Consider the following 24,081-nt stretch of genomic DNA (forward strand, 5'->3'; position numbering starts at 1 on the left):
GGGGGGGGGGGGTCATACCCATTGTTTATACAACATTGAGTCCCCTTGGCCCAAGGATGCTCCAGACTAAATAAGGATAAAATCCCTTAATCCCGATGTTCGAAGAAGGATTTTAAAGGTTTTACCTCTATTTCTCCTATTGGGCCCCGCCCTTCTGCCCCCTGGGAGGCCACACCCACTGCTTATACAAAATTGAGGTACCCTTGGCCCAGGGATGCTCCAGACTAAATTAGGATAAAATCCCTTAATCCCTATGGTAGAAGAAGGATTTTAAAGGTGTTACTTCTAATTCCCCTATTGGGCCCGCCTCTCTGCTTCCAGGGGGGCTATAGACCCACCGTTTATACAAAATTGGTTCCCCTTCACCCAAGGATGCTTCATACCAAATTTGGACAGAAGAAGAAGGTTTTTGAAAAATTTGCGAAGTTTTCCCTATTGGGCCCCGCCAATCTGCCCCCAAGGGGGTGGGGGGTGGGGAGTGTCACACTCACTGTTTACACAAAATTGAGTCCCTTTTGGCCAAGATCCTCCAGACCAAATTAGGAAGAAATCCCTTCATCCCTATGGTAGAAGAAGGATTTTAAAGATTTACCCCTATTTCCCCTATTGGGCCTCGTCCTTCTGCCCCCTTTGAGATCACACCCACTGCTTATGCAAAATTGAGTCCCCTTGGCCATAGAATCCCCTAGACCAAATTAGGATAAAATCCCTTAATCCCTACAGAGGGATTTTAAAGAATTTGCTATATTTCCCCTATTGGGCCCTCCCCTCAACCCCCAGGGGGGCCACACCCACCATTTATACAAAATTTGTTCCCCTTTACCCAAGGATACTCCACACAAAATATGGATCAAATCCTTTCATTCCTACAGAATGAGAAGGATTTTAAAGAATAATTTGCTATGTTTCCCCTATTGGGCCCCGCCCCTAAGGCCCCTGGGGGGCCATACCCACGGTTTATACAAAATTGGTTTCCCTCCACCCAAGGATGCTTCAGACCAAATATGGAACAAATCCTTTCATTCCTAAAGAAGAAAAAGGATTTTAAAGAATTTGCTATATTTCCCCTATTGGGCCCGCCCCTCAGCCCCCAGGGGGGCCACACCCACCATTTATACAAAATTGGTTCCCCTTCACCCAAGAATGCTTCAGACAAATATGGACCAAATCCTTTCATTCCTATTGAATGAGAAGGATTTCAAAGAATTTGCTATATTTCTCCTATTGAGCCCCGCCCCTCAGGCCTCTGAGGTGCCAGACCCACGGTTTATACAAAATTGGTTGCCCTTCACCAAAGAATGCTTCAGACCAAATATGGACCAAATCCTTTCATTCCTACAGAAGAAGAATGATTTTAAAGAATTTGCTATATTTCCCCTATTGGGCCCCGCCTCTCAGCCCCCAGGGGGGCCAGACCCACCATTTATACAAAATTTGTTCCACTTCCCCCAAGGATGCTTCTGACCAAATACGGAACAAATCCATTCATACTACACCGGGGGCATAAATAATTGATTCTTACCTTCATTTACCAATATATTTTTTTGTGACAGTGGCCAAAATAAAGTAATATTAAGCGAAATTGATATCAAAACAAGTGCTAATAAAAGAATTGAATTACATAGATTATATAGCAGGGAAAACGATGCATCAAGAAAACATTATAATAACCGAAAAGTGACATTAAGCGACGTGATATTAAGTGAAATTTACTGTAAAAAAATCTTAACAGTTTAATACATGTAACTAGTATATAAGTAAGTCATAATACATACAAATGGCCTTGAATAGCTCACCTTGATATTTTGAAGTCTATATAATATTATATACCCAGTAGTTTTGGAGGAGAGCCGTTCCCTGGAATGTTAACCACTTTATTTGTTTAACTTTTTATCCCCGTGTGCTAAACATGCTATTACAACGATTCGGTTAAAACCTGCTTAGTAGTTTGCGAAGAGATGTCTTTTAAGTCTCCTTTGTTTATATAACTTTAATTATTGTGTGTCATATATGTGTAGCAATCAGCAATTGTGACCGCTACTAGCTATCTCAGCCCCCAGAAGGGTCATGACGTCAGCCCATTTCTTTTTCATAACTGTTGATCCCTTAATTATGGACAAAGCATGCTGCAAATACAGTTTGGTTGAAATCTACTCAACACTTTGTAAGTAGAACTAGAAAATATTGAACAAATAATATAGGTTAATTTGACCCCCTCTGTAAGGCCCTTATGTAATGCTTCATTTAGTTATTTCGAGCAGTTTTTGAACAGCAAATCAAGTGTTGACAACAATGAAATTGATGACGTCTCACAATATAGATTGATAACGTTACAATAGCAAATGTTGTTATAGTCTCATAACAACACTTGCCTTCCCAATACATTAGGATTGAAAGATGAGGGGCAAATGTAAATATTAAGAGCAAGCAATGTTACATATAAACATTTAATATGTTACATTTGAGATTTTTTTTAATCAAAATGATTATTATTTCCTGAGCATGTTTGAAATTCTCCAATAAACTTCATATCTTCTTCAATGAAAAGTTGTTTATAGTCAGACTCACCCAGTACTGTTGTCATGATCACTTTAAAGTCCATCGTCTGTTTGTCTGTTGTCTGACTGTCCGTCGTCTGGCTGTTCGTTGTCTTACTGTTTTCCATCCGACTTTCACTCTGACTGTCAGTCCCTTTTGACTGAGAATCTTGTGTTGGGCTCTCCTTAATATCTAACTTTAGATCTACTGTAGCCACAGCCAGTTCTTTTGCACATGCATGTTTCGATATAACCTTTACTTCTGTGTCCCTCATACACTTCTGAACATTTGTATCACGAGTCGTTCCGCTAGAACATTTTACACTCCTTGAGGACTCAATTTTTCTGATTTTATGCTCAGCTTTACTTTTATGATGATCTATTGATGTACTGCTCTTTCTATCAGATTTTTTCATTATTTCCTTTTTCAGCAATTTCGTCTCATTTTTCTTTTTGTCTTCGTTGACAAAATCTTCCAAATCCTCCGATAACTTCCTTTTCCCGAGAGACAACCGTATAGACCTTCCGACTTTTAGAGATGATTCCCCTTTATCAGAGTTTACGTTACAACTGTTCTCTGTCCGTGATGGAGATTCCTCATTGTCAGCTGTTTCAGTTTTTATTTCACTTTCAACTTTTACAACTTCATCTCCAAGTAATTTCTTTGAAATAGATTGCTTAAGGCGTAATCTTGAAGAGCTTCTCTTTTTTTTAAAGTATTCTGGAATAGACTTTTTAGAATCATCTTTATTTTCAGTCTTTCCAAAATACTTACTCTCTACTTTAACTACTGTTACATCATTCGAATTGGAGTTATCACTGGAATGTCCTACGTTCGAAGGCATGCTTGTAGATCCCCTGGACACACCAGCAGACTGCTGTTTGAACATGGCTGCTATTATCTCAACACCTTTTGGGGGTGGAGATTTGTTCAGCTTCTGTTTCCCACATTTCTTAAGGCTTTTCCCTATCCCTTGAGGTTTCATTTTTTCTGAATACATAAAAGAAAAAGATCAAAAACACACAAATCTTGTCATAATTTTAAAGTAAAATTTGTCTAGTATAGTAATCAGATAGGAATATAACAGGTAGAAATCGGTTCTGAGGTCTTCTACAGTTTCAATCCTAACTTGACTTGTCGGTCCAGTTTCATTTCTTTGATTCTTAGGATCTTTAATAGGCCATGTTTTCTGAATAATTGTAGCTGTTATTTCCTAATTTCATATGATATTTCGCTGATTTTCAGCTATATGGGAAAAAAAATCTTCAATATTTTCTTTTTAATCTTTTCATGTTGTTCCCTGCAGTCTATGTGAAAATAATCTAGAGATCACAGGTTAAGAATTAAATTATCCCCGGACATTCTGGTCCAACACTAAGGGTAGGAAGCAGGACTCCGGCGGAATTACTTTACTGAAGAACAGAGATGGCTTCCTTCACAGTGACAAGCCGACCAAGACCAAGGCCACTATATTTAACCAACAGTTCCAGTTGGAGGGATAGTGAAGATATGCCAGACAAAGGGCCCATTCCTTTCCCTTCCATGCAAGGGATTCAGATCAGTACTGCTGGAGTACAGAAGCTGTTGGAAGGAACTTGTCTATTCAAAGCTATACCACTGGTCTGGATGGGATTCCAGCCTTCATACTCAAACAGGCAGCACCCGAGATTGCTCCATACCTTACCAGTATATTCTTCTTTTTCTTCTTCTTTAGGGTGCAGGGGCTCAATCAATAATGATGATTATGCCCTCAGGGGTCCTATATATCACAGAGGCGTGAAAAAGGGGTTATTTACAGTGATTGGTTTGGTGTTTTTTTGGTGTTTTTTTGTGCAAAGTATAGATAAAAGGTAAAAGCTGGTGTATGTTTTAGCGTGTGATGAGGGCTTCAGGGGCTGCATAGGACACGAGTGTCTTGAAGTTCTCTAGTGTTGTGCATTGTACTGCTGCTATGGTAAGGAGATTCCATTGTGTTATTGTGTGTGTGTAATAGTGTCATTATTTGTCATTATTACTTTTAATATATTTGTGGTATTTAGCTATACGCGTTTGTATGTAACGGAAATCAGCCTTCCGTGTAATTTTGTACGTCACGCATTGCGGCAAAACTTTTAGCGCGCGCGCGGAAATAGCACGCGTAAATGCGAGTAAGGTACTGAGCGGATGTCATGTAGTGTGTTGTAAACCTGTTTGTCCAGTACGTATTGTCTATGTATAGAATACCTAGTGTTGAATGTATGGTAATTTACCTGGTGTACTGGTCACTTTGAACAGAGCGGCCAGAGCGAGCACAGCGAACATCTTGTACTTATACCTATATCTTTACCTAGCCAGCATTGGAATTAAAAGAGGTAGCGGGCACTAGAGCCAAAAGCAATAAACGTAAGTACTCGTGTATAAATATAAGTCTAATTCATTATAGTAACTATTCAATAATATATTTAATTAAGGTAATATTTTTGTTAAAAGTAAAGTTAATATTTTGAAAGTCTTTGTAAATTTAGAAATCGGGCGTGGTCAATTTAGTAGACAAGTGATTTCGAAGAAGCAAGTTTTTAATATATATTGTTTCCTTTTTATAGTATTCATTGAACGAGTCAGACTGAGGACTCGGCGGACTTTGTCCGAGAAAACCCTCTTCACATTGAAGAGGTGGGTATTTTAATATATTTGTAATTATGCTGTATTTCTATATAATATATAGATTGGATGTCAGTTTGTAAAATACATATTCCACTATTGTAACTTATGTAACTGGCTACGGCCAGGTAGTGGTTTGACATGTCTTAGCTTATGTGATTGTTTAAATGTTATATGTATAGTAATATGATGTACGTAATAAATTAACTAAGAAAAGAACCCAGGAGTTGTCGTATATCCACGATAAAAGACGACTATTACATGTGGAAAGAATGAATATGTAGGTGTCCTTTGTAGCAGATATGTTTGTATGCGTGAGGGTGTGCATGTCTGGTTGGAGGGTCCACTGGTGTAAGTATATATGTTGGGTTTATAGCTATGATGTGGTGTACAATTTAAAAAAAAAAGGATCATTCTTGTGTAAAAGTGCCATGTGTGTAGTGTTAGCCATTGTGGTTTGGGGATCATGTCTGTTACTGAGCTAATGTTGTGGTATTTGTTTACGTAGCGTGCTACTCTTCGTTGTGTTTTTTCTATTTGTTTAATTTGGTTTGTGTTGTGTGGATCCCAAATGGAAGAGCAGTATTCAAGTTTTGGTCTGACTAGTGCTTTGTAAAATAAATGATGTGTACTTCTTTGTGTGTTGTATCACAGTGTATGTGTCTTACCTAGCTGTACTAGAAATCATATATATGGACGGAGGTCACACTTAAATGCTTCTAGGTTCAGTACCCACGAATGAAGTCCCTTAGAAATATAGGTACTTTAGTAAAAAAATACTATGTCTCTTAGAACTTGGTGTTTGTGTAAAAATTTGGTGTTAAAATACTGTGGAGATATCAATCTAACAATTTCTGTTTCAAATTTTTATATTGTGCATTTATTTTTTGGTGCAGGGTTCTGTGTGAAAAGTCCTGTGTTTACCTCTACCCCTGACTTGGAAGTTTATTTTTGACATTGGTGACGCATTCAGACGATTATCTGAAGAAAAAGGCCAGCATGTTATGTTGAAATTTTGATATTTTACTCCCAAGATGTTGGTCTTGACCAGGTTAGATGGAAAGTTGGCTATCGGATATTGGGAATTTGTTATGAAATTAAATGTTACAATGAAACATAGTAAAATCAATTGTGGTCTTGGTCCATATAGGCAGGAGGAGATGGAACGGAAGCTTTGGGTTTGTTAACAGGAAAACCGGAAGTTGATAAGAATTGGTGTGAGAAATGGCGGGAATTCAATTTGGGTTTGGGGCCTAGAGAAAAGATTGGGAGTATGGTATCTAGATAATAAGGGAAGCGAATCTTAACGAAAAATGGAAGAATAATATGTAGTAGGTATAGGGGGAGTGTGAATGGTTATGTGGGGTAGAAATGGACGAGAATTAGTGAAAATTACCGTGCTCGAAGGAGGGATGTTACGTGCATGGTCACGCATATGCGAAGTACTCTTCTAGCTATCACTAGTCAGAGGAACCGCACTAAACAGAACTTATATAAACTGCTAACTGAAGAACTGATACATTATAGCATCAAACCTTTTGTTTTTTTGTTAAAAAAATCAGCAATCGATCTTTGCTGTTGCCGCTTTTTCTTTTCCATGCTACTTTCGCTTTTATGTGAAGAACTATGTAGACAAGACGCTTTGCAAAACCGGGGTGAGGACAAAACCCGGGTGGTAGGTAAATCTTGTACCCCGTTCCCGGACCCGCACTGAAACCCCGTACCGGGAATATAAAGATATTTTAATATCTCATTAACGCGAACGTTTATATTTTTTTATGAAAATATAGAATAATTTCAAACATTATTTTCTAAATGTGACAATTACAAAAATGTTTATTTATGATCTAATAATTTAGAAATCGGCGATAATGTGTATTTCAAGGGGGTAAAACTTGTACGCCGCAGTCAACCGTGAAAATCACGGGTTTTCACATATAACTAGAAATTCAGGAAAAACTGTTCATAATTATGTAAGTTTTGTTGAAATAAACAACATATTTCACATGAAATTCTGACTTTGTTGTGATCGCCGGCGAGGATCGCGGGTGCTTTGTTTACTCCCGTACCCGTACTAAGGGGACATCACTCTGTCAAGCTGTCGTTATCAAGTAGAACTTTTACCAGGCTCTGCGACGCGGACGCAGTTCTACATAAGAGCCCATATTTTTTTAAACTATATATATATATAAGATAACTAATAGTTCACAAAATAAGAATTCATGATCATCATTATGATTGGTTATCATTAGAAAAAAAAGGCTTTCTTACAGGCAGAATACAGCAAGTTGTCGGGGAGGGAGCTACTTCATCAAAAGTCCCGGTAACATCAGGTGTACCCCAGGGCTCGGTCCTCGGCCGGAATGCACTCAGGCGTGAAGATTTTTTTGTTTATTTTTTTGTATATATTAGGCCGTATCTCCTATAATATATAATAGATTTTTATTCGGAGACCAGCCTAGGAAAGATAATTTTATACCTGTTACAATGATATAAGTTATGTTTAGCAGTAATAAAAATTAGAAGCAAAAGTGGTGGCCGGAATGAACCACTATGAAATAAAAATAACAATATTTTCAACTGTTTTCGTTCTAATAAATACTCATATCTCGAAAAGTACTGAACCGATTTTTGTTCGGAGACCTCTCTGGTCAAGGGAGTTTTGCACTTGTTAATATGATACCAACTGTTTAAAAAAATCTTACATATTAATCGCAAAAGTGGTGGTCGGCATTAATCGCGAGGTCGTTTGAAGCGAATCCGGTTAAAACGGCCGCAGTGCAAAACGGCCCTACTTAAAACGGCCCCACCCTATACAGTGGCGGATCCAGAGGGTTTTTTTGGGCTTCAGGAAACCCCCCACCCCGATAATTTTCTTTAAAAATCATGTATTTTCATCATTTTCCTCAATTTTTCCCCTCANCCCCCCAGATAGGTCTCTGGATCCGCCACTGCTATATATAGTATATACTGCATAGTACTGCAAGTACTACAAGTGCGTAATACAATTACATCTCTTGATATTATGTTAATAAAGTTACATGCGCTTTCAAGAAATAAAGATATGTACATGTACAGATAAAAACATTATAATTGTGTTCGTGTTTTCATTGATAGTTGATCCTCCTCAGTCTCAAATACCTTTGCAATAGTGTTTTCTACTTCAGTGTTTAATTCAATTCAATTATTTAGAGAAAAGAATTAATTAAAAAACTTATTGAATAGCATTTGAAATAAATAGTTACAATATTAACTAATAATAATTTAGAAATGGGAGAAGGGTCTTTGTTGTTTTAACAGAGTACCTCGGAGTACCTCGGAGAGACTCGATTAAAACAACAGTTAACGGGATTGGTCAGAGGGTGTAATAAATTGGACGAATGTATAGCAAAATCTTCACATTTGAATTTGAATGGATCTTTCAACCATGAGACCAGCATCAACGAAATGTTTAGAGTGCGACAGTGTGATCAGACCTGCACAGCATGCACTGTAGTGAGATGGCTGTTATAGATGGCAACATAGAACGTGTGGTACCGGTAAGTGATATGAAATATATATAAATGTCGATCACAGAAATACCCAATTGATACATTACCGTGCATGGTAAGATAAAATGATTTAATTATTTTGGTCATATATATATATATACGTCCAGTTATACTTATCTTATAATTTAATATACATCAATGCTCATATATAATTACGTTCCGTTATATACTGAACCAAAAAAGAAACGCACAAAGTTCCCCCTGCAGTACACCTTAGCTGTAAGGAAATAATGGAATATTTGGTCAGGTATTACATCAAGAACGATCTCCCTTCTCAACAATATACACTAAAATCAGCCAAGCGTGGCGATGTCATTGTGTGACTTTGTGAGTTTCTTTAGTCCAAATCACGCGGCGTGATCAAGCCAAGCTTGAGTTTTTCAAACATATAATCTCAACGGATACTCTAAGTTCAGCCACATTCATTTTCCACGTTGGCATTTTTATATCGCCATTGACTGAGATGCCACGCTTAACGCAAATTCAGAGGGGTAGACCAATTGCGATGTTGATGGGTGGTCATACCCAAACTGCTGTCGCACGACAGTTTGGTGTTGGCCCGTGTACAAATAACCGTCTCTGTACACGTTTCCGTGCTACTGGGTTAGTTTCTGATCGTCCCAGGAGCGGTCGTCCGCGTGTAACGACCGCACGACAACACAGGGCGATTCGATTGTCGCACTTGCGCAACAGATTCCAGACTGCTGTAGAGACTGCGTCGCATACCTTAGGTACTCATGGCAGACCCATTAGTCCTCAAACTGCCAGGAACCGCTTGCGTGCCGAGAGAATCATTGCGCAGCTGACACCACGGATGCGGCAAGTGCGTCTTGACTGGATGCGCAGACATGGCCCGAATAGGGTTGGGAAGCGTCGATGGAGGCGTGTGAGGTTCACCGACGAGTCTAGATTCTGTCTGTATCGCTCAGACAGAAGAAAAAGGGTATATCGCAGACGCGGTGAGCGTGTCGCCGACGCATGCGTTGTTGAACGCGATAGATTCGGTGGGGCTTTTGTAATGGTTTGGGGAGGCATCTGCCATGGAGTAAAATCCCCCTTAGTGGTCCTGGATCAAAACCTCAATGCCATTCGATACAGAGACCAGATCCTCCAACCACATGTCCTTCCACTTCTCAGACGTCATAACCTAATTTCCCAGCAAGACAATGCTCGACCGCATGTTGCCAGAGTCTCGTGATTTTCTCACGGCAAACAATGTCAGCCTTTGGAATGGCCCCCATATAGCCCCGACATGTCTCCCATTGAGCATCTGTGGGATGAGCTGGACAGGCGTATTAGGAAACGTCAAAGCCCCCCCAACTAACCGCGCCCAATTGATCGCAGCATTAACACAAGAATGGAACAACATTCCCTTAAGGCGAATAAATGTTCTCATGAATTCAATGCATAGGAGAATCCGTGCAGGGATTCGTGCAAAGGTGCCTACACCAGGTACTTAAGTGTCATTTCGTTTTTCGCGGGTATCCCACTTTGAGTAACTACTAATGTCACGAGTAACGTCACACAGACTTTTCTTCTACAGTATTGTAAAGAGTAGACTTGTCCCTTCATATTGATATAAAATTTTGTACAAATTTCCCAAAATGTCATAGGCTATTGATTGCATAATTTAATTGTTCATTTCTTTTTTTGTTCAGTATACTTATATTATATTCTTGTAATTAGCTCTGTTGTTTTAAACATTATATAGGCATATCACTGGCGATGTATTGTGCTACTATGAGGGGCGAGGACGGTGGACTGATAACTTGGTGTTATAGAAGAAGTTGTATAAAGATTTTAACATAGTTGACCCCTGTGACCTTGAAAATGGATGAAGGTCATTTATTTGAACAAACTTGGTAGCACTTCATTTCAGCATGTTACTGGCCAAATATCATCATCCTAGGCCTCTTGGTTATTCAGAAAAAGATGTTTAAATAAAGATTTTAACATATTTGACCCCTGTGACCTTGAAAATTGATGAAGGTCATTTATTTCAACAAACTTGGTAGCCATTCATCCAAGCATGCTTCTGGCCAAATATCATCAAGTTGTTTAAAGTAAAAAGTTGACGCCAGACGACGGACGGAAGATGGACGCCGCACCATGCCATAAGCTCACTTGGCCCTTCGGGTCAGGTGAGCTAAACAAGAGGCACAGAGGGCCTGTACCGCTCACCTGAATATGTTTAAAATAATTGGTATGAAGTAAAAATATAGCACTCCATGGTAGGTGCTGTAAGTACATATGAAATACCAGTACTTGAGATAAAACCAATTTCAAACAGAGCCCCACCCCTATATCACTAGGGGGGCAATACCCACCGCTTATACAAAATTGAATCCCCTTGGCCAAAGGATGCTCCAGACTAAATAAGGATAAAATCCCTTAATCACAATGGTCGAAGAAGGATTTTAAAATTTTACCTCTATTACTCCTATTGGACCCCGCCCTTCTGCCCCCTGGGAGCCACACCAACTGCTTATACAAAATTTAGTCCCCTTGGCCCAAGGATGCTCCAGACTAAATTAGGATAAAATCCCTTAATCCCTATGGTAGAAGAAGGATTATAAAGGTTTTACCTCCATTTCCCCTATTGGGTCCCTACCCTCAAGGCCCAGGGGGGCCACACCCACTGTTTATACAAAATTGGTTCCTCTTTACCCAAAGATGCTCCACACCAAATATCGACCAAATCCTTTTATTCCTACAGAAGAAGAAGGATTTTAAAGAATAATTTGCTATGTTTCCCCCATTGGGCCCTGCCCCTCAGGCCCCTGGGGGCCTGAGCCACAGTTTATACAAAGTTAGTTCCCCTTCACCCAAGGATGCTTCACACCAAATATGGAACAAATCCTTTCATTCTTTCAGAAGAAGCAGGATTTTAAAGCGTTTGCTAAATTTCCCCTATTTGGCCCTGCCTCTCAGTCCCCAGGGTGGCCAGACCCACCGTTTATACAAAACTGGTTCCCCTTCACCCAAGAATGCTTCAGACCAAATATGGACCAAATCCTTTCATTCCTACAGAATAAGAAGGATTTTAAATAATATGCTATATTTCCCCTATCGGGCCCCGCCCCTCAGGTCCTGGGGGGCCACACCTACTGTTTATACAAAATTATAATACGGTTACATCACTAGGTCCCTTTCACATACTGTATACCAGGAAACTGCCATTTACTGATCATAGTCCATATTCGCCCAGTATAAATTTTACATGTAATTACTGTATATTTGGGGAAGGCAAAAAAGTCAAAAGTTAAGATTAATTGAGACGAAATTTTCCTAGCATACAGTAGTTTCAGAGAAGTCCCTTCAAGCAATAAAGCCAAATAACCATTTTTTGTCCCTGCCTTGACTCAGCCCTTAAGTCCAGGTAACGGAAGCCCTGGAGGGACATTTTTAGTTACCACTTATTTTTTAGCATTTATTTGTTACTACTTATTTGTTATTAATTGTTATTAATACTAAATTATTATATTACAATAATTATTTATTATATTATTAATATTGTTATTGATATTTCTTATCAAGTATTCTATTCATATTCATCCATTTGTGTTTATGCTCCGTTGTGGAGTACCGTCGAGTATTCAATTGTCTGGAAACTATCAAAAGTCTATTTTGTTATTTCTTATATGTTATTTGTTAATTCGTATTTGTTATTACTTATTTGTTAATACTTATTTGTTATTTGTTAATTCTTATTTGTTATTACTTATTTTTTGATACTTATTTCTTAATACTTATTTGTTATTCCTTGTTTGTTATTGCTAATTAAGCAGGCAACCTCTGTTCAGTAATAATATAAAATGTTCACTTTTAATTAATCAATTAAGCATGTCGATTACTTTTAGCTTTACTAACAGTAACAATTTAATTATTTTGCATGTTCGTTAGAGAGGAAGCCGCCCATTTTGCCGGACAGCTGCCTTACCATGTTTTGTCGTAATTATCAAAAAACAAATAAATTATAACAACTAAATAATTTAAAAAACAAGCATACTGAGTATTGCTGAAGCAATACATGTCCCCTACCGGCCCCCGCAATCTATTAAGATGCGACAGTGACCTCAACCTAGATCCGAGGACTTTGAAACTTGAACTTGTCCAATATATTGAAATTTTTTACAATAATGTGAAGTTTGACTAAAATCCATGAAAGAATACTAGAGTGCTGACAAAGATTTCCTATTTATAGTAATATTGACCTTGACCTTGATCCGATGACCTTGAAACTCGAACATGACGAAGATATTTTAATTCTTTGTGACTGTGTGAAGTTTGATTAAAAACCAAGAAAGAATGAAGACGCTAGAGTGCTGACAAAGTTTTTCTATTTATAGTAATAATGACCTTGACCTTGATCCGATGACCTTGAAACTCGAACATGACGAAGATATTTTAATTCTTTGTGACTGTGTGAAGTTTGATTAAAAACCAAGAAAGAATGAAGACGCTAGAGTGCTGACAAAGTTTTTCTATTTATAGTAATAATGACCTTGACCTTGGTCCGATGACCTTGAAACTCGAACTTGTTGAAGATATTTTAATTCTTTACATGTGTGTATAGTTTGATTAAAATCCATGAAAGAATGAAGGCTCTAGAGTGCTGACAAACCTCTTCGGACAGACGGACAGACAGACAGACAGACAGACAGACGGACGGACAGACAGACGGACGGACGGACAGACGGAGGGGAAAACTATAGTCCCCCCGGTTTGACCGGTAGGGGACTAATAAGGAATAAATAATTGACAACTAAAAATGTCCCTCCAGGGCTTCCGTAGGAAGGCCTAGGGGGCAGGAAAGACTCTAAATTTGTACTTTTTTTCCTTGATGAGAATGCTTCCAATTAATTAAATATGTACCGGTAGTTGATATCAATCACACAGTTTTAGAGAAGTCCAATTTATAAATAAGCAATAGGGCCAAATTAACTGTCATCCCTTACTCTAACAACAAGTATGGAGTACCCTGTTTTGTTAAAACTTAATTCAAAATGAAGGCTAGTTTCATACAATGAACAATAAACACAACCATTGAAAAATAAAAACTTTATTAAAATATAGCAAAAAATAATTTTATATAATAATCAACAATACATCAACAAATTAATTATGATAAAATCTTATTAAAATCATCGGGAAGTATATCTTGTGATTTAATCACATAACAAATTAATCAATTCGATATTGAATTTCTGACCATGCCCCACCTCGAGGGCTGACACATGTATAACCTTTTACTTACAGAAAACAATGTAAACTTTAAACCTGATGCGTATGATTGGATTTTCTTATTTACAAAGATGTTTCTAAAATCAAAGCTTTGAAAAGATTAAGGTGAATATGTACAAACATGACATGCCCTACACCTGAATTCAGAGCAAAATATAGACAAGCAGCCGACGACAACTATAGGTCGATCTATAGAGCACTACCAAAATATAGACGAGCAGCCGACGACACCGATAGGTCGATCTATAGAACACTACCAGAATATAAACTAGCAGCCGACCACACCTATAGGTCGATCTATCGAGCCCTACCAGAATATAGATTAGCAGCCGACGACACCTATGGGGCCAACTATAGGTCGATCTATCGAGCCCTACCAGAATATAGATTAGCAGCCGACGACACCTATAGGTCGATCTATCAACTATAGGTTGATCTATAGGTTGATCTATAGGTTGATCTATGGAGCACTACCAGAATATAGACTAGCAGCCGACCACAACTATAGGTTGATCTATAGGTTGATCTATAGAGCACTACCAGAATATAGACTAGCAGCCGACGACAACTATAGGTCGATCTATAGAGCACTACCAGAATATAGACTAGCAGCCGACGACAACTATAGGTCGATCTATAGAGCACTACCAGAATATAGACTAGCAGCCGACGACAACTATAGGTCGATCTATAGAGCACTACCAGAATATAGACTAGCAGCCGACGACAACTATAGGTCGATCTATAGAGCACTACCAGAATATAGACTAGCAGCCGACGACAACTATAGGTCGATCTATAGAGCACTACCAGAATATAGACTAGCAGCCGACGACAACTATAGGTCGATCTATAGAGCACTACCAGAATATAGACTAGCAGCCGACGACAACTATAGGTCGATCTATAGAGCACTACCAGAATATAGACTAGCAGCCGACGACAACTATAGGTCGATCTATAGAGCACTACCAGAATATAGACTAGCAGCCGACGACAACTATAGGTCGATCTATAGAGCACTACCAGAATATAGACTAGCAGCCGACGACAACTATAGGTCGATCTATAGAGCACTACCAGAATATAGACTAGCAGCCGACGACAACTATAGGTCGATCTATAGAGCACTACCAGAATATAGACTAGCAGCCGACGACAACTATAGGTCGATCTATAGAGCACTACCAGAATATAGACTAGCAGCCGACGACAACTATAGGTCGATCTATAGAGCACTACCAGAATATAGACTAGCAGCCGACGACAACTATAGGTCGATCTATAGAGCACTACCAGAATATAGACTAGCAGCCGACGACAACTATAGGTCGATCTATAGAGCACTACCAGAATATAGACTAGCAGCCGACGACAACTATAGGTCGATCTATAGAGCACTACCAGAATATAGACTAGCAGCCGACGACAACTATAGGTCGATCTATAGAGCACTACCAGAATATAGACTAGCAGCCGACGACAACTATAGGTCGATCTATAGAGCACTACCAGAATATAGACTAGCAGCCGACGACAACTATAGGTCGATCTATAGAGCACTACCAGAATATAGACTAGCAGCCGACGACAACTATAGGTCGATCTATAGAGCACTACCAGAATATAGACTAGCAGCCGACGACAACTATAGGTCGATCTATAGAGCACTACCAGAATATAGACTAGCAGCCGACGACAACTATAGGTCGATCTATAGAGCACTACCAGAATATAGACTAGCAGCCGACGACAACTATAGGTCGATCTATAGAGCACTACCAGAATATAGACTAGCAGCCGACGACAACTATAGGTCGATCTATAGAGCACTACCAGAATATAGACTAGCAGCCGACGACAACTATAGGTCGATCTATAGGTCGATCTATAGAGCACTACCAGAATATAGACTAGCAGCCGACGACATCTATAGGTCCATCTATAGAGCACTACCAGAATGTAGACTAGCAGCCGACGACAACTATAGGTCGATCTATAGAGCACTACCAGAATATAGACTAGCAGCCGACGACAACTATAGGTCAATCTATAGGTCGATCTAAGCCTATTTGATCATGTACAATTATAGAGCACTACCAGAATTTAGCAAGTGTACATGTAACAAATAAAAGAAGATTATTTCACTGTTAATAAAAGCAAAAATGTGTCGGTTACAAATATGTTTACTAGACAATCTTCTTTGTAAAACCATATCACTTGGACATATACATATGGTCACTTCCAGGTTTTGACAGCTGAAATGGTCAGAAAAACATGTTTTCTCTTTATGTCACGTTCTGGTTAATATCATGTTCTGGTTAATATGATGTTTCCCTCTCACAAATGATAATTGATATTAAGCAAAATCTACTGCATTAAAGTTATTGATAAACTCCAGTTGATGTTGTATTATAACCAATCAGTACAATATATTACCTTGGTGTTTGACTTTGCAAAAAATATTAACCCACTTTCTCTTCCTACAGATTCCCTAGTCTTTTAGTTCTTGCTCTGATATATTTTAAAATTGATTCTTAACAACCACTGTTAAAGTCTGTAAGACTATCTCCAACCTCTGTAAACATATTTTGAAACTTGCATATTTTTTGCCTACATTTTTGAAAGCCAAAAGTGCAACATTCTTTTTTTACATCATACAATGATAAATACACTTAAAACATTTAATTTGCACATAAACCTAGCACTTTTCATTTATTTATAATGGTTTAAAATGATAATGACAAGTCAGTGACAGACCTAGAGAATTTTTCTGGAATTTAGAACCCTCCCCACCCCACCTTAAATAATCTTGTATTCTACCTATTTGGACACTGCACCAGATTGGTCCCTGGTTTTGGCACTGTAATTAAACACACAGTCACAATTATTCAACGACTGCTCATTCTTGACACAACATTAGCATCCATTGTTTCTGTATAGTAGTTTGTATTTACAGTCACTGTAACATATCACAGTATTTATGGAGACACATCGCCTGATCACAACTTATTGGCTCGAGGTTTCCGCGGGCGTCTATGTACATACTGGATCCCTTTCTGTTTGGATACAGCCATGACAAAGCCGTTATTATCATCAGCTTCCACTAACTGCAGAAACCCATTCACAACATCAGCCACCCTGGGAGAAAACAACAACAGTGTAACAATGGTTCGAACTTCAGTATTACAAAATAATTTGCCTCAACAGATTAGCCAGTATAAACCTGACTTTCATATATGTGTACATAAACGCAGCTCAGCTTATACAAGATTTCATTAATTTTATTTAGAGTTTTTAAAGTTTTAACAAGAAATCAAAATCAAATAACACTAGAGCCTGCCTAACTTTGTTTGGCAGTTTGTATAAACTTGTAACATTTTTATAGGGATAATATATAATTGAGCAGACATCACAGATTATTAGATGGTTACTAGTACCACTGATGTAACCAGGGCACTTCCATTAAAAATTCAGTATACTTTTTCAAGATTGAATTTCCCTTTTCAATCCTTTGTAACAACATCAAAGTTATCTTAAATTGGTAACAGTCGATACACATAAAAAAGTTTTCAGTAATTGAAGTCACTCTTGTGAACAATAACTCACTCAGAACTTTCAAAAGAGATGGATGCCCTCTCCATTTTGATATAGCTAAAATGAAATATTTTGTTTTTCTGAAATTCCATTAACACTCACGTTTGTATTCCTGCATCAGTGATTTGTTTGGCCGCCAGATCTAAACCTGTGTTATTATTTAACAGAGTCTCATGACTCTCCTCAAATAGCTCGGTGGCTGTAAATGCTGGACACAGTGTTGCATAGCTTACACCTGTCTCCAAAGTTTTAGGGTCGGCCTGAAACAAGGAAATACCAATTAACATAAATACACAGCATGATAAGTTCAACAAATATCAGTTATTGTACTATGGCAGATAATTCAATGAAGCAACACACAAAAAAAAGAGAAGTTTTATGAAGACAAACAATATCTGGATTTAGAAGTAGAAGTTTAGTCCTATAACAACACCTATAACAACACTGCCTCCTCTAGACTGAACTTGACATTTTGTGTACCTGTATATTCCTTGTACCAGTAACTATTCACTTCAATACTGTTTCCTTTCTTCTATCATACATGTACCTACCTATGTATTTATTTTTATTTTTGGTTCATCACAAAAAATGGTCAGTATTATCACAAACTGTTAATTGAAACAATTTATGTGTAATTTAATTGAATGTATTTTCAGGTACTTCTTTAATATGTAGTTACATTTCAAGGGAGATGGCTTTATATAAGATTTAAAATCTTGTAGACTGTGTACTTATTATATATGATATATGAAATAAATATTGATTAAACCAACTCTTCACTAATCAATGTTTTTATTTCTTCTTTTCTTATTACACTCTAATAACACTGAAAAGGGTTCTGTATACCACAAGGTATCCTCCTGATACTAAGGGAATAAACTTTATTACAAAATCAAGAAATCAAACTGAACATCTAATACATGTAGAGAGGTATCCACAGGGACTTGGCACAGATCCCCAACTCAATAATCCATATAATATAATTATGTGCATTATATATATAAAGGCTTTTTCTCAAGGCCTTTAGCTGCTATAAACCTCTTCAGGAGAATTTTTTTTAATATTGTATTTCGAGGTCGCAATCTACCAACGTTAATTTATATACCCACTCAATAGAGAGTTTTCGGGAGTTTCTGTTTATACTTTTTACCCATCCCAGAGCAGGTATATGCATGCATACATGTACCCATAAGTACCCCGGACGTAATTAGATACGGACATCACCATCATGGTGTGTATTGTATTACATCATAGTGTATGTCCAATACATTGTGACATTGTTTGATTGTACTTCAAAACATAATCATTCTCCTGAAGCGCTTTTAGTTTTACTAAAATGGACAATACTGCAAAAATCACGCACACATGCAAATAATAAGAAAGACCTTTACATGTACAGTAAAGGAGAAATCATTATTCACAACAGTAACAGTGATTTACTTACTGCCATACTGGTGGTGTATCCCACTACCCCATACTTAGATCCCGAGTAGACTGGGCCGTGGAACATTGGTACCAGTCCTGTAACAGTAAGGTACTAGTATGTTATAACACAGGCCTTATTAACATAATCATGTTTGGAGTAAAAGAAATCCACAGGTAAAAAAAAATCACTTTTCTTTGTACCATAAAAACAGACAATCTCAAAGTTGGTTCCATTATATAGGATTTATATGAAAGATTAGCTTTTGAGAATTTCTTCAAAATCAGGCAGAATGGTAACAATTTTCTTTCATCATTAGCTCAACCAAAGAATTATAGGCACTGCACAAATATGTATTATATATATATTTTTTGTTACTGCTAGAAATCAAAGGAAATCACCATTTGGCTTTTCTTTCCATGAGTTAAAACCATCACTTTATTGTTCTCTGTCCTATTAGTTATCAATATTACATGTCACACATCCAATATCTATCTATTACAGTACATATTGCACCCTGAGTATATGATTAAGTGTTACCTTGATACCAGGGATTGGACAAATAACTACCTACAGTGTATTACACATGCATGTTTCTAGATAATTTGATATATATAAGTGAAATTAACTAATTTGATCAGGACTTTTCTCTGTTAAAATAAAAATAGTGTTAAATTCATAATTAAAAGAGAAAAAATTAAAGAATCAATGTATCTGATAAGTTGGAAATTAGATCCCAACCAATGCAAGATTCAAAGAAGAGTTTGTGATGCCCCAAATAAACAAAGGGCAATAACTCTAACTTATCATGGGGGTCAATAGACCAGTTACCCATCCACTGTAAACCAGGAATAATGACGTTAAACGTTAAACTCAGAAATTAAAATATTGAAAGGAAATCAAATGAAAACTACCTGGTATATGGGACATGTTATGATCATAAACAAAGGGCAATAACTCTACAAATGGTTATCTGATACCATCTGCAACTTAAGAATGTATCAGTATTATTTCGTGCACACCTATCAGACTTTCTGTAAAAACGTAGTATAATTTTCATACCACTAACATGAAGAAAAAAAATGGCAGCAAATTTTAAAAGACTTTGTCTAACCTGCTGTTGATGCAATGTTGACCACAAGTCCTCCTCGTCCTCCAGCACTCTTGTCCATATAGGTTTCTGCCAGCCTGGTTCCCTCTATCATACCGATCTAAATGAAGATATTAGTACAAATATTACAGCAGATCCTTTTATTTTAATGTATTACCTATATCCCTCAGGTCCTAAATAGCCCTCCTCCTACCTTACATAACCAATTAAGGTCCTACTAGATAATTTGAGATTGTCTCTCTTACAAGGTAACCCCTAAGGTCCTACTAGATAGTTTGAGATAGTCCCTGTTACAAGGTAACCCCTAAGGTCCTACTAGATAATTTTAGATTGTCCCTCTTACAAGGTAACCCCTAAGGTCCTACTAGATAATTTTAGATAGTCCCTCTTACAAGGTAACCCCTAATGTCCTACTAGATAATTTGAGATAGTCCCTCTTACAAGGTAACCCCCAAGGTCCTACTAGATAATTTGAGATAGTCTCTCTTACAAGGTAACCCCTAAGGTCCTACTAGATAATTTCAGATAGTCCCTCTTACAAGGTAATCCCTAAGGTCCTACTAGATAATTTTACATAGTCCCTCTTACAAGGTAATCCCTAATGTCCTACCAGATTATTTTAGTGGTCCCTCTTACAAGGTAACCCCTAAGGGCCTACTAGATAATTTTAGATAGTCCCTCTTCCAAGGTAACACCCACGGTCCTACTAGATAATTTTAGATCGTCCCTCTTACAAGGTAACACCTAAGGTCCTACTAGATAATTTCAGATAGTCCCTCTTACAAGGTAACACCCAAGGATAATTTGAGATAGTCTCTCTTACAAGGAAACCCCTAAGGTCCTACTAGATAGTTTTAGATTGTCCCTCTTACAAGGGCACCCCTAAATTCCTACTAGATAATTTGAGATAGTCCCTCTTACAAGGTAACACCTAATGTCCTACTAGATAATTTTAGATAGTCCCTCTTTCAAGGTAATCCCTAAGGTCCTACTAGATAATTGTAGATAGTCCCTCTTACAAGGTAATCCCTAATGTCCTACCAGATTATTTTAGTGGGCCCCCTTACAAGGTAATCCCTAAGGTCCTACTAGATAATTTCAGATAGTCCCTCTTACAATGTAATCCCTAAGGTCCTACTAGATAGTTTTAGATAGTCCCTCTTACAAGGAAACACCCAAGGTCCTACTAGCTAATTTTAGATAGTCCCTCTTACAAGGAAACCCCTAAGGTCCTACTAGATAATTTCTTACAAGGTAACCCCTAATGTCCTACTAGATAATTTGAGCTAGTCCCTCTTAGAAGGTAACACCTAAGGTCCTTCTAGATAATTTGAGATAGTCCCTATTACAAGGTAAGCCCTAATGTCCTACTTGATAATTTTAGATTGTCCCTCTTGCAAGGGAACCCCTAAGTTCCTACTAGATAATTAAAGATAGTCCCTCTTACAAGGTAACACCTAATGTCCTACTAGATAATTTGAGATAGTCTCTCTTACAAGGTAACCCCTAAGGGCCTACTAGATAATTTTAGATAGTCCCTCTTCCAAGGTAACACCCACGGTCCTACTAGATAATTTTAGATAGTCCCTCTTTCAAGGTAATCCCTAAGGTCCTACTAGATAATTGTAGATAGTCCCTCTTACAAGGTAACCCCCAAGGTCCTACTAGATAATTTGAGATAGTCTCTCTTACAAGGTAACCCCTAAGGGCCTACTAGATAATTAAAGATAGTCCCTCTTACAAGGTAACACCCGAGGTCCTACTAGATAATTTTAGATCGTCCCTCTTACAAGGTAACACCTAATGTCCTACTAGATAATTTTAGCTAGTCCCTCTTACAAGGTAACCCCTAATGTACTACTAGATAATTTGAGATAGTCCCTCTTACAAGGTAACACCCGAGGTCCTACTAGATAATTTTAGATAGTCCCTCTTTCAAGGTAACCCCTAAGGTCCTACTAGATAATTTCAGATAGTCCCTCTTACAATGTAATCCCTAAGGTCCTACTAGATAATTTCAGATAGTCACTCTTACAAGGTAACCCCTAAGGGCCTACTAGATAATTTTAGATAGTCCCTCTTTCAAGGTAATCCCTAAGGTCCTACTAGATAGTTTTAGATAGTCCCTCTTACAAGGGAACACCCAAGGTCCTACTAGATAATTTTAGATCGTCCCTCTTACAAGGTAACACCTAAGGTCCTACTAGATAATTTCAGATAGTCACTCTTACAAGGTAACCCCTAATGTACTACTAGATAATTTGAGATAGTCTCTCTTACAAGGAAACCCCTAAGGTCCTACTAGATAATTTCTTACAAGGTAACCCCTAATGTCCTACTAGATAATTTTAGATTGTCCCTCTTACAAGGTAACCCCTAAGGGCCTACTAGATAATTTTAGATAGTCCCTCTTCCAAGGTAACACCCACGGTCCTACTAGATAATTTTAGATAGTCCCTCTTTCAAGGTAATCCCTAAGGTCCTACTAGATAATTGTAGATAGTCCCTCTTACAAGGTAACACCTAAGGTCCTTCTAGATAATTTGAGATAGTCCCTCTTACAAGGTAACCCCTAAGGGCCTACTAGATAATTTTAGATAGTCCCTATTACAAGGTAACCCCTAAGGTCCTACTAGATAATTTCTTACAAGGTAACCCCTAATGTCCTACTAGATAATTTTAGATAGTCCCTCTTTCAAGGTAACCCCTAAGGTCCTACTAGATAGTTTTAGATTGTCCCTCTTACAAGGTAACCCCTAAGGGCCTACTAGATAATTAAAGATAGTCCCTCTTACAAGGTAACACCCGAGGTCCTACTAGATAATTTTAGATCGTCCCTCTTACAAGGTAACACCTAAGGTCCTACTAGATAATTTCAGATAGTCCCTCTTACAAGGTAACCCCCAAGTTCCTACTAGATAATTTGAGATAGTCTCTCTTACAAGGTAACCCCTAAGGGCCTACTAGATAATTTTAGATAGTCCCTCTTTCAAGGTAACCCCTAAGGTCCTACTAGATAGTTTTAGATAGTCCCTCTTACAAGGAAACCCCTAAGGTCCTACTAGATAATTTCAGATAGTCCCTCTTACAAGGTAACACCCAAGGATAATTTGAGATAGTCTCTCTTACAAGGTAACCACTAAGGTCCTACTAGATAATTTTAGATCGTCCCTCTTACAAGGTAACACCTAAGGTCCTACTAGATAATTTTAGATCGTCCCTCTTACAAGGTAACACCTAAGGTCCTACTAGATAATTTCAGATAGTCCCTCTTACAATGTAATCCCTAAGGTCCTACTAGATAGTTTTAGATAGTCCCTCTTACAAGGAAACCCCTAAGGTCCTACTAGATAGTTTTAGATTGTCCCTCTTACAAGGTAACCCCTAAGGTCCTACTAGATAATTTTAGATAGTCCCTCTTACAAGGTAACCTCTAAGGTCCTACTAGATAATTTTAGATAGTCCCGCTTACAAAGTAACCCCTAAGGCCTACCAGATAATTTTAGATAGTCCCTGTTACAAGGTAACCCCTAAGGTCCTACTAGATAATTTTAGATAGTCCCCCTTACAAGGTAACCCCTAAGGTCCTAACAGATTATTTTAGTGGTCCCTCTTACAAGGTAACCCCTAAGGTCCTACTAGATAATTAAAGATAGTCCCTCTTACAAGGTAAGCCCTAATATAAGGCCCTACCAGATTATTTTGGATAATACTTCTTACATGTAATGGTCACCCTTAAGGTCATAAGTATACCAGATATTCTGGATAGTCCCATGCTGTTACATGGTAAACCCCTAAGGTCCTATACCAATGTGGATAATCCCCCTCCTCCACCCTTATATTACATGGTAAACCCCTAAGGTCCTACCAATGTGGATAATCCCTCTCCTCCACCCTTATATTACATGGTAAATCCCCAAGGTCCTACCAATGTGGATAATCCCCCTCCTCCACCCTTATATTACATGGTAAATCCC

General features: G+C 38.0%; 3 protein-coding genes across 6 annotated transcripts in view; 1 reads left to right on the forward strand and 2 right to left on the reverse strand.

The window, feature by feature from the left end:
* Window positions 1-6,832, reverse strand: part of LOC110445609 — a 7,836-nt gene extending 1,004 nt beyond the window's left edge. The window contains exons 1-2 of one of the 2 annotated variants that reach the window (XM_021490295.1): window positions 6,714-6,832; window positions 3,313-3,528 (exon numbers count right to left, since the gene is read on the reverse strand). In XM_021490295.1, coding sequence (XP_021345970.1) covers window positions 3,313-3,528; window positions 6,714-6,777 — 280 coding nt within the window. In that variant the 5' untranslated portion in view covers window positions 6,778-6,832. Of the gene's footprint in view, window positions 1-3,312; window positions 3,529-6,574 lie in introns of both variants that reach the window. The other variant, XM_021490296.1, reaches the window with a different exon arrangement.
* A 6,986-nt stretch (window positions 6,833-13,818) lies between these two features.
* LOC110445610 (adhesive plaque matrix protein-like) lies at window positions 13,819-16,623 on the forward strand. Of its 3 annotated transcripts, XM_021490299.1 has the most exons (3): window positions 13,819-14,156; window positions 14,494-15,789; window positions 15,844-16,623. In XM_021490299.1, the coding sequence occupies exons 1-3, from the start codon at window positions 14,095-14,097 to the stop codon at window positions 16,037-16,039; spliced, it is 1,554 nt and encodes a 517-aa protein (XP_021345974.1). In that variant the 5' UTR covers window positions 13,819-14,094; the 3' UTR covers window positions 16,040-16,623. The 3 variants fall into 3 exon arrangements, with proteins under 3 accessions (XP_021345974.1, XP_021345972.1, XP_021345973.1); XM_021490297.1 differs by having other exon boundaries at window positions 13,820-14,156; window positions 14,494-16,618; XM_021490298.1 differs by having other exon boundaries at window positions 13,820-14,128; window positions 14,520-16,618.
* Window positions 16,624-16,768: 145 nt separating this feature from the next.
* LOC110445611 (15-hydroxyprostaglandin dehydrogenase [NAD(+)]-like) overlaps window positions 16,769-24,081 on the reverse strand; it is a 12,459-nt gene continuing 5,146 nt past the window's right edge. The window contains exons 4-7 of the mRNA XM_021490300.1: window positions 20,108-20,204; window positions 19,015-19,091; window positions 17,673-17,830; window positions 16,769-17,114 (exon numbers count right to left, since the gene is read on the reverse strand). Coding sequence (XP_021345975.1) covers window positions 16,976-17,114; window positions 17,673-17,830; window positions 19,015-19,091; window positions 20,108-20,204 — 471 coding nt within the window. The 3' untranslated portion in view covers window positions 16,769-16,975. The remainder of the gene's footprint in view (window positions 17,115-17,672; window positions 17,831-19,014; window positions 19,092-20,107; window positions 20,205-24,081) is intronic.

The sequence above is a fragment of the Mizuhopecten yessoensis genome, unplaced genomic scaffold (genome assembly GCF_002113885.1).
Source record: "Mizuhopecten yessoensis strain PY_sf001 unplaced genomic scaffold, ASM211388v2 scaffold2329, whole genome shotgun sequence".
Taxonomy (NCBI): domain Eukaryota; kingdom Metazoa; phylum Mollusca; class Bivalvia; order Pectinida; family Pectinidae; genus Mizuhopecten; species Mizuhopecten yessoensis.

Excerpts from the sequence above, each read along its gene's own strand:
- LOC110445610 (XM_021490297.1), top strand. The coding sequence starts at position 14,095 with ATGACATGCCCTACACCTGAATTCAGAGCAAAATATAGACAAGCAGCC. Across the intron at positions 14,157-14,493 it reads GCAGCCGACGACAACTATAG|GTTGATCTATAGAGCACTAC; the intron begins GTCGATCTATAG and ends GTTGATCTATAG.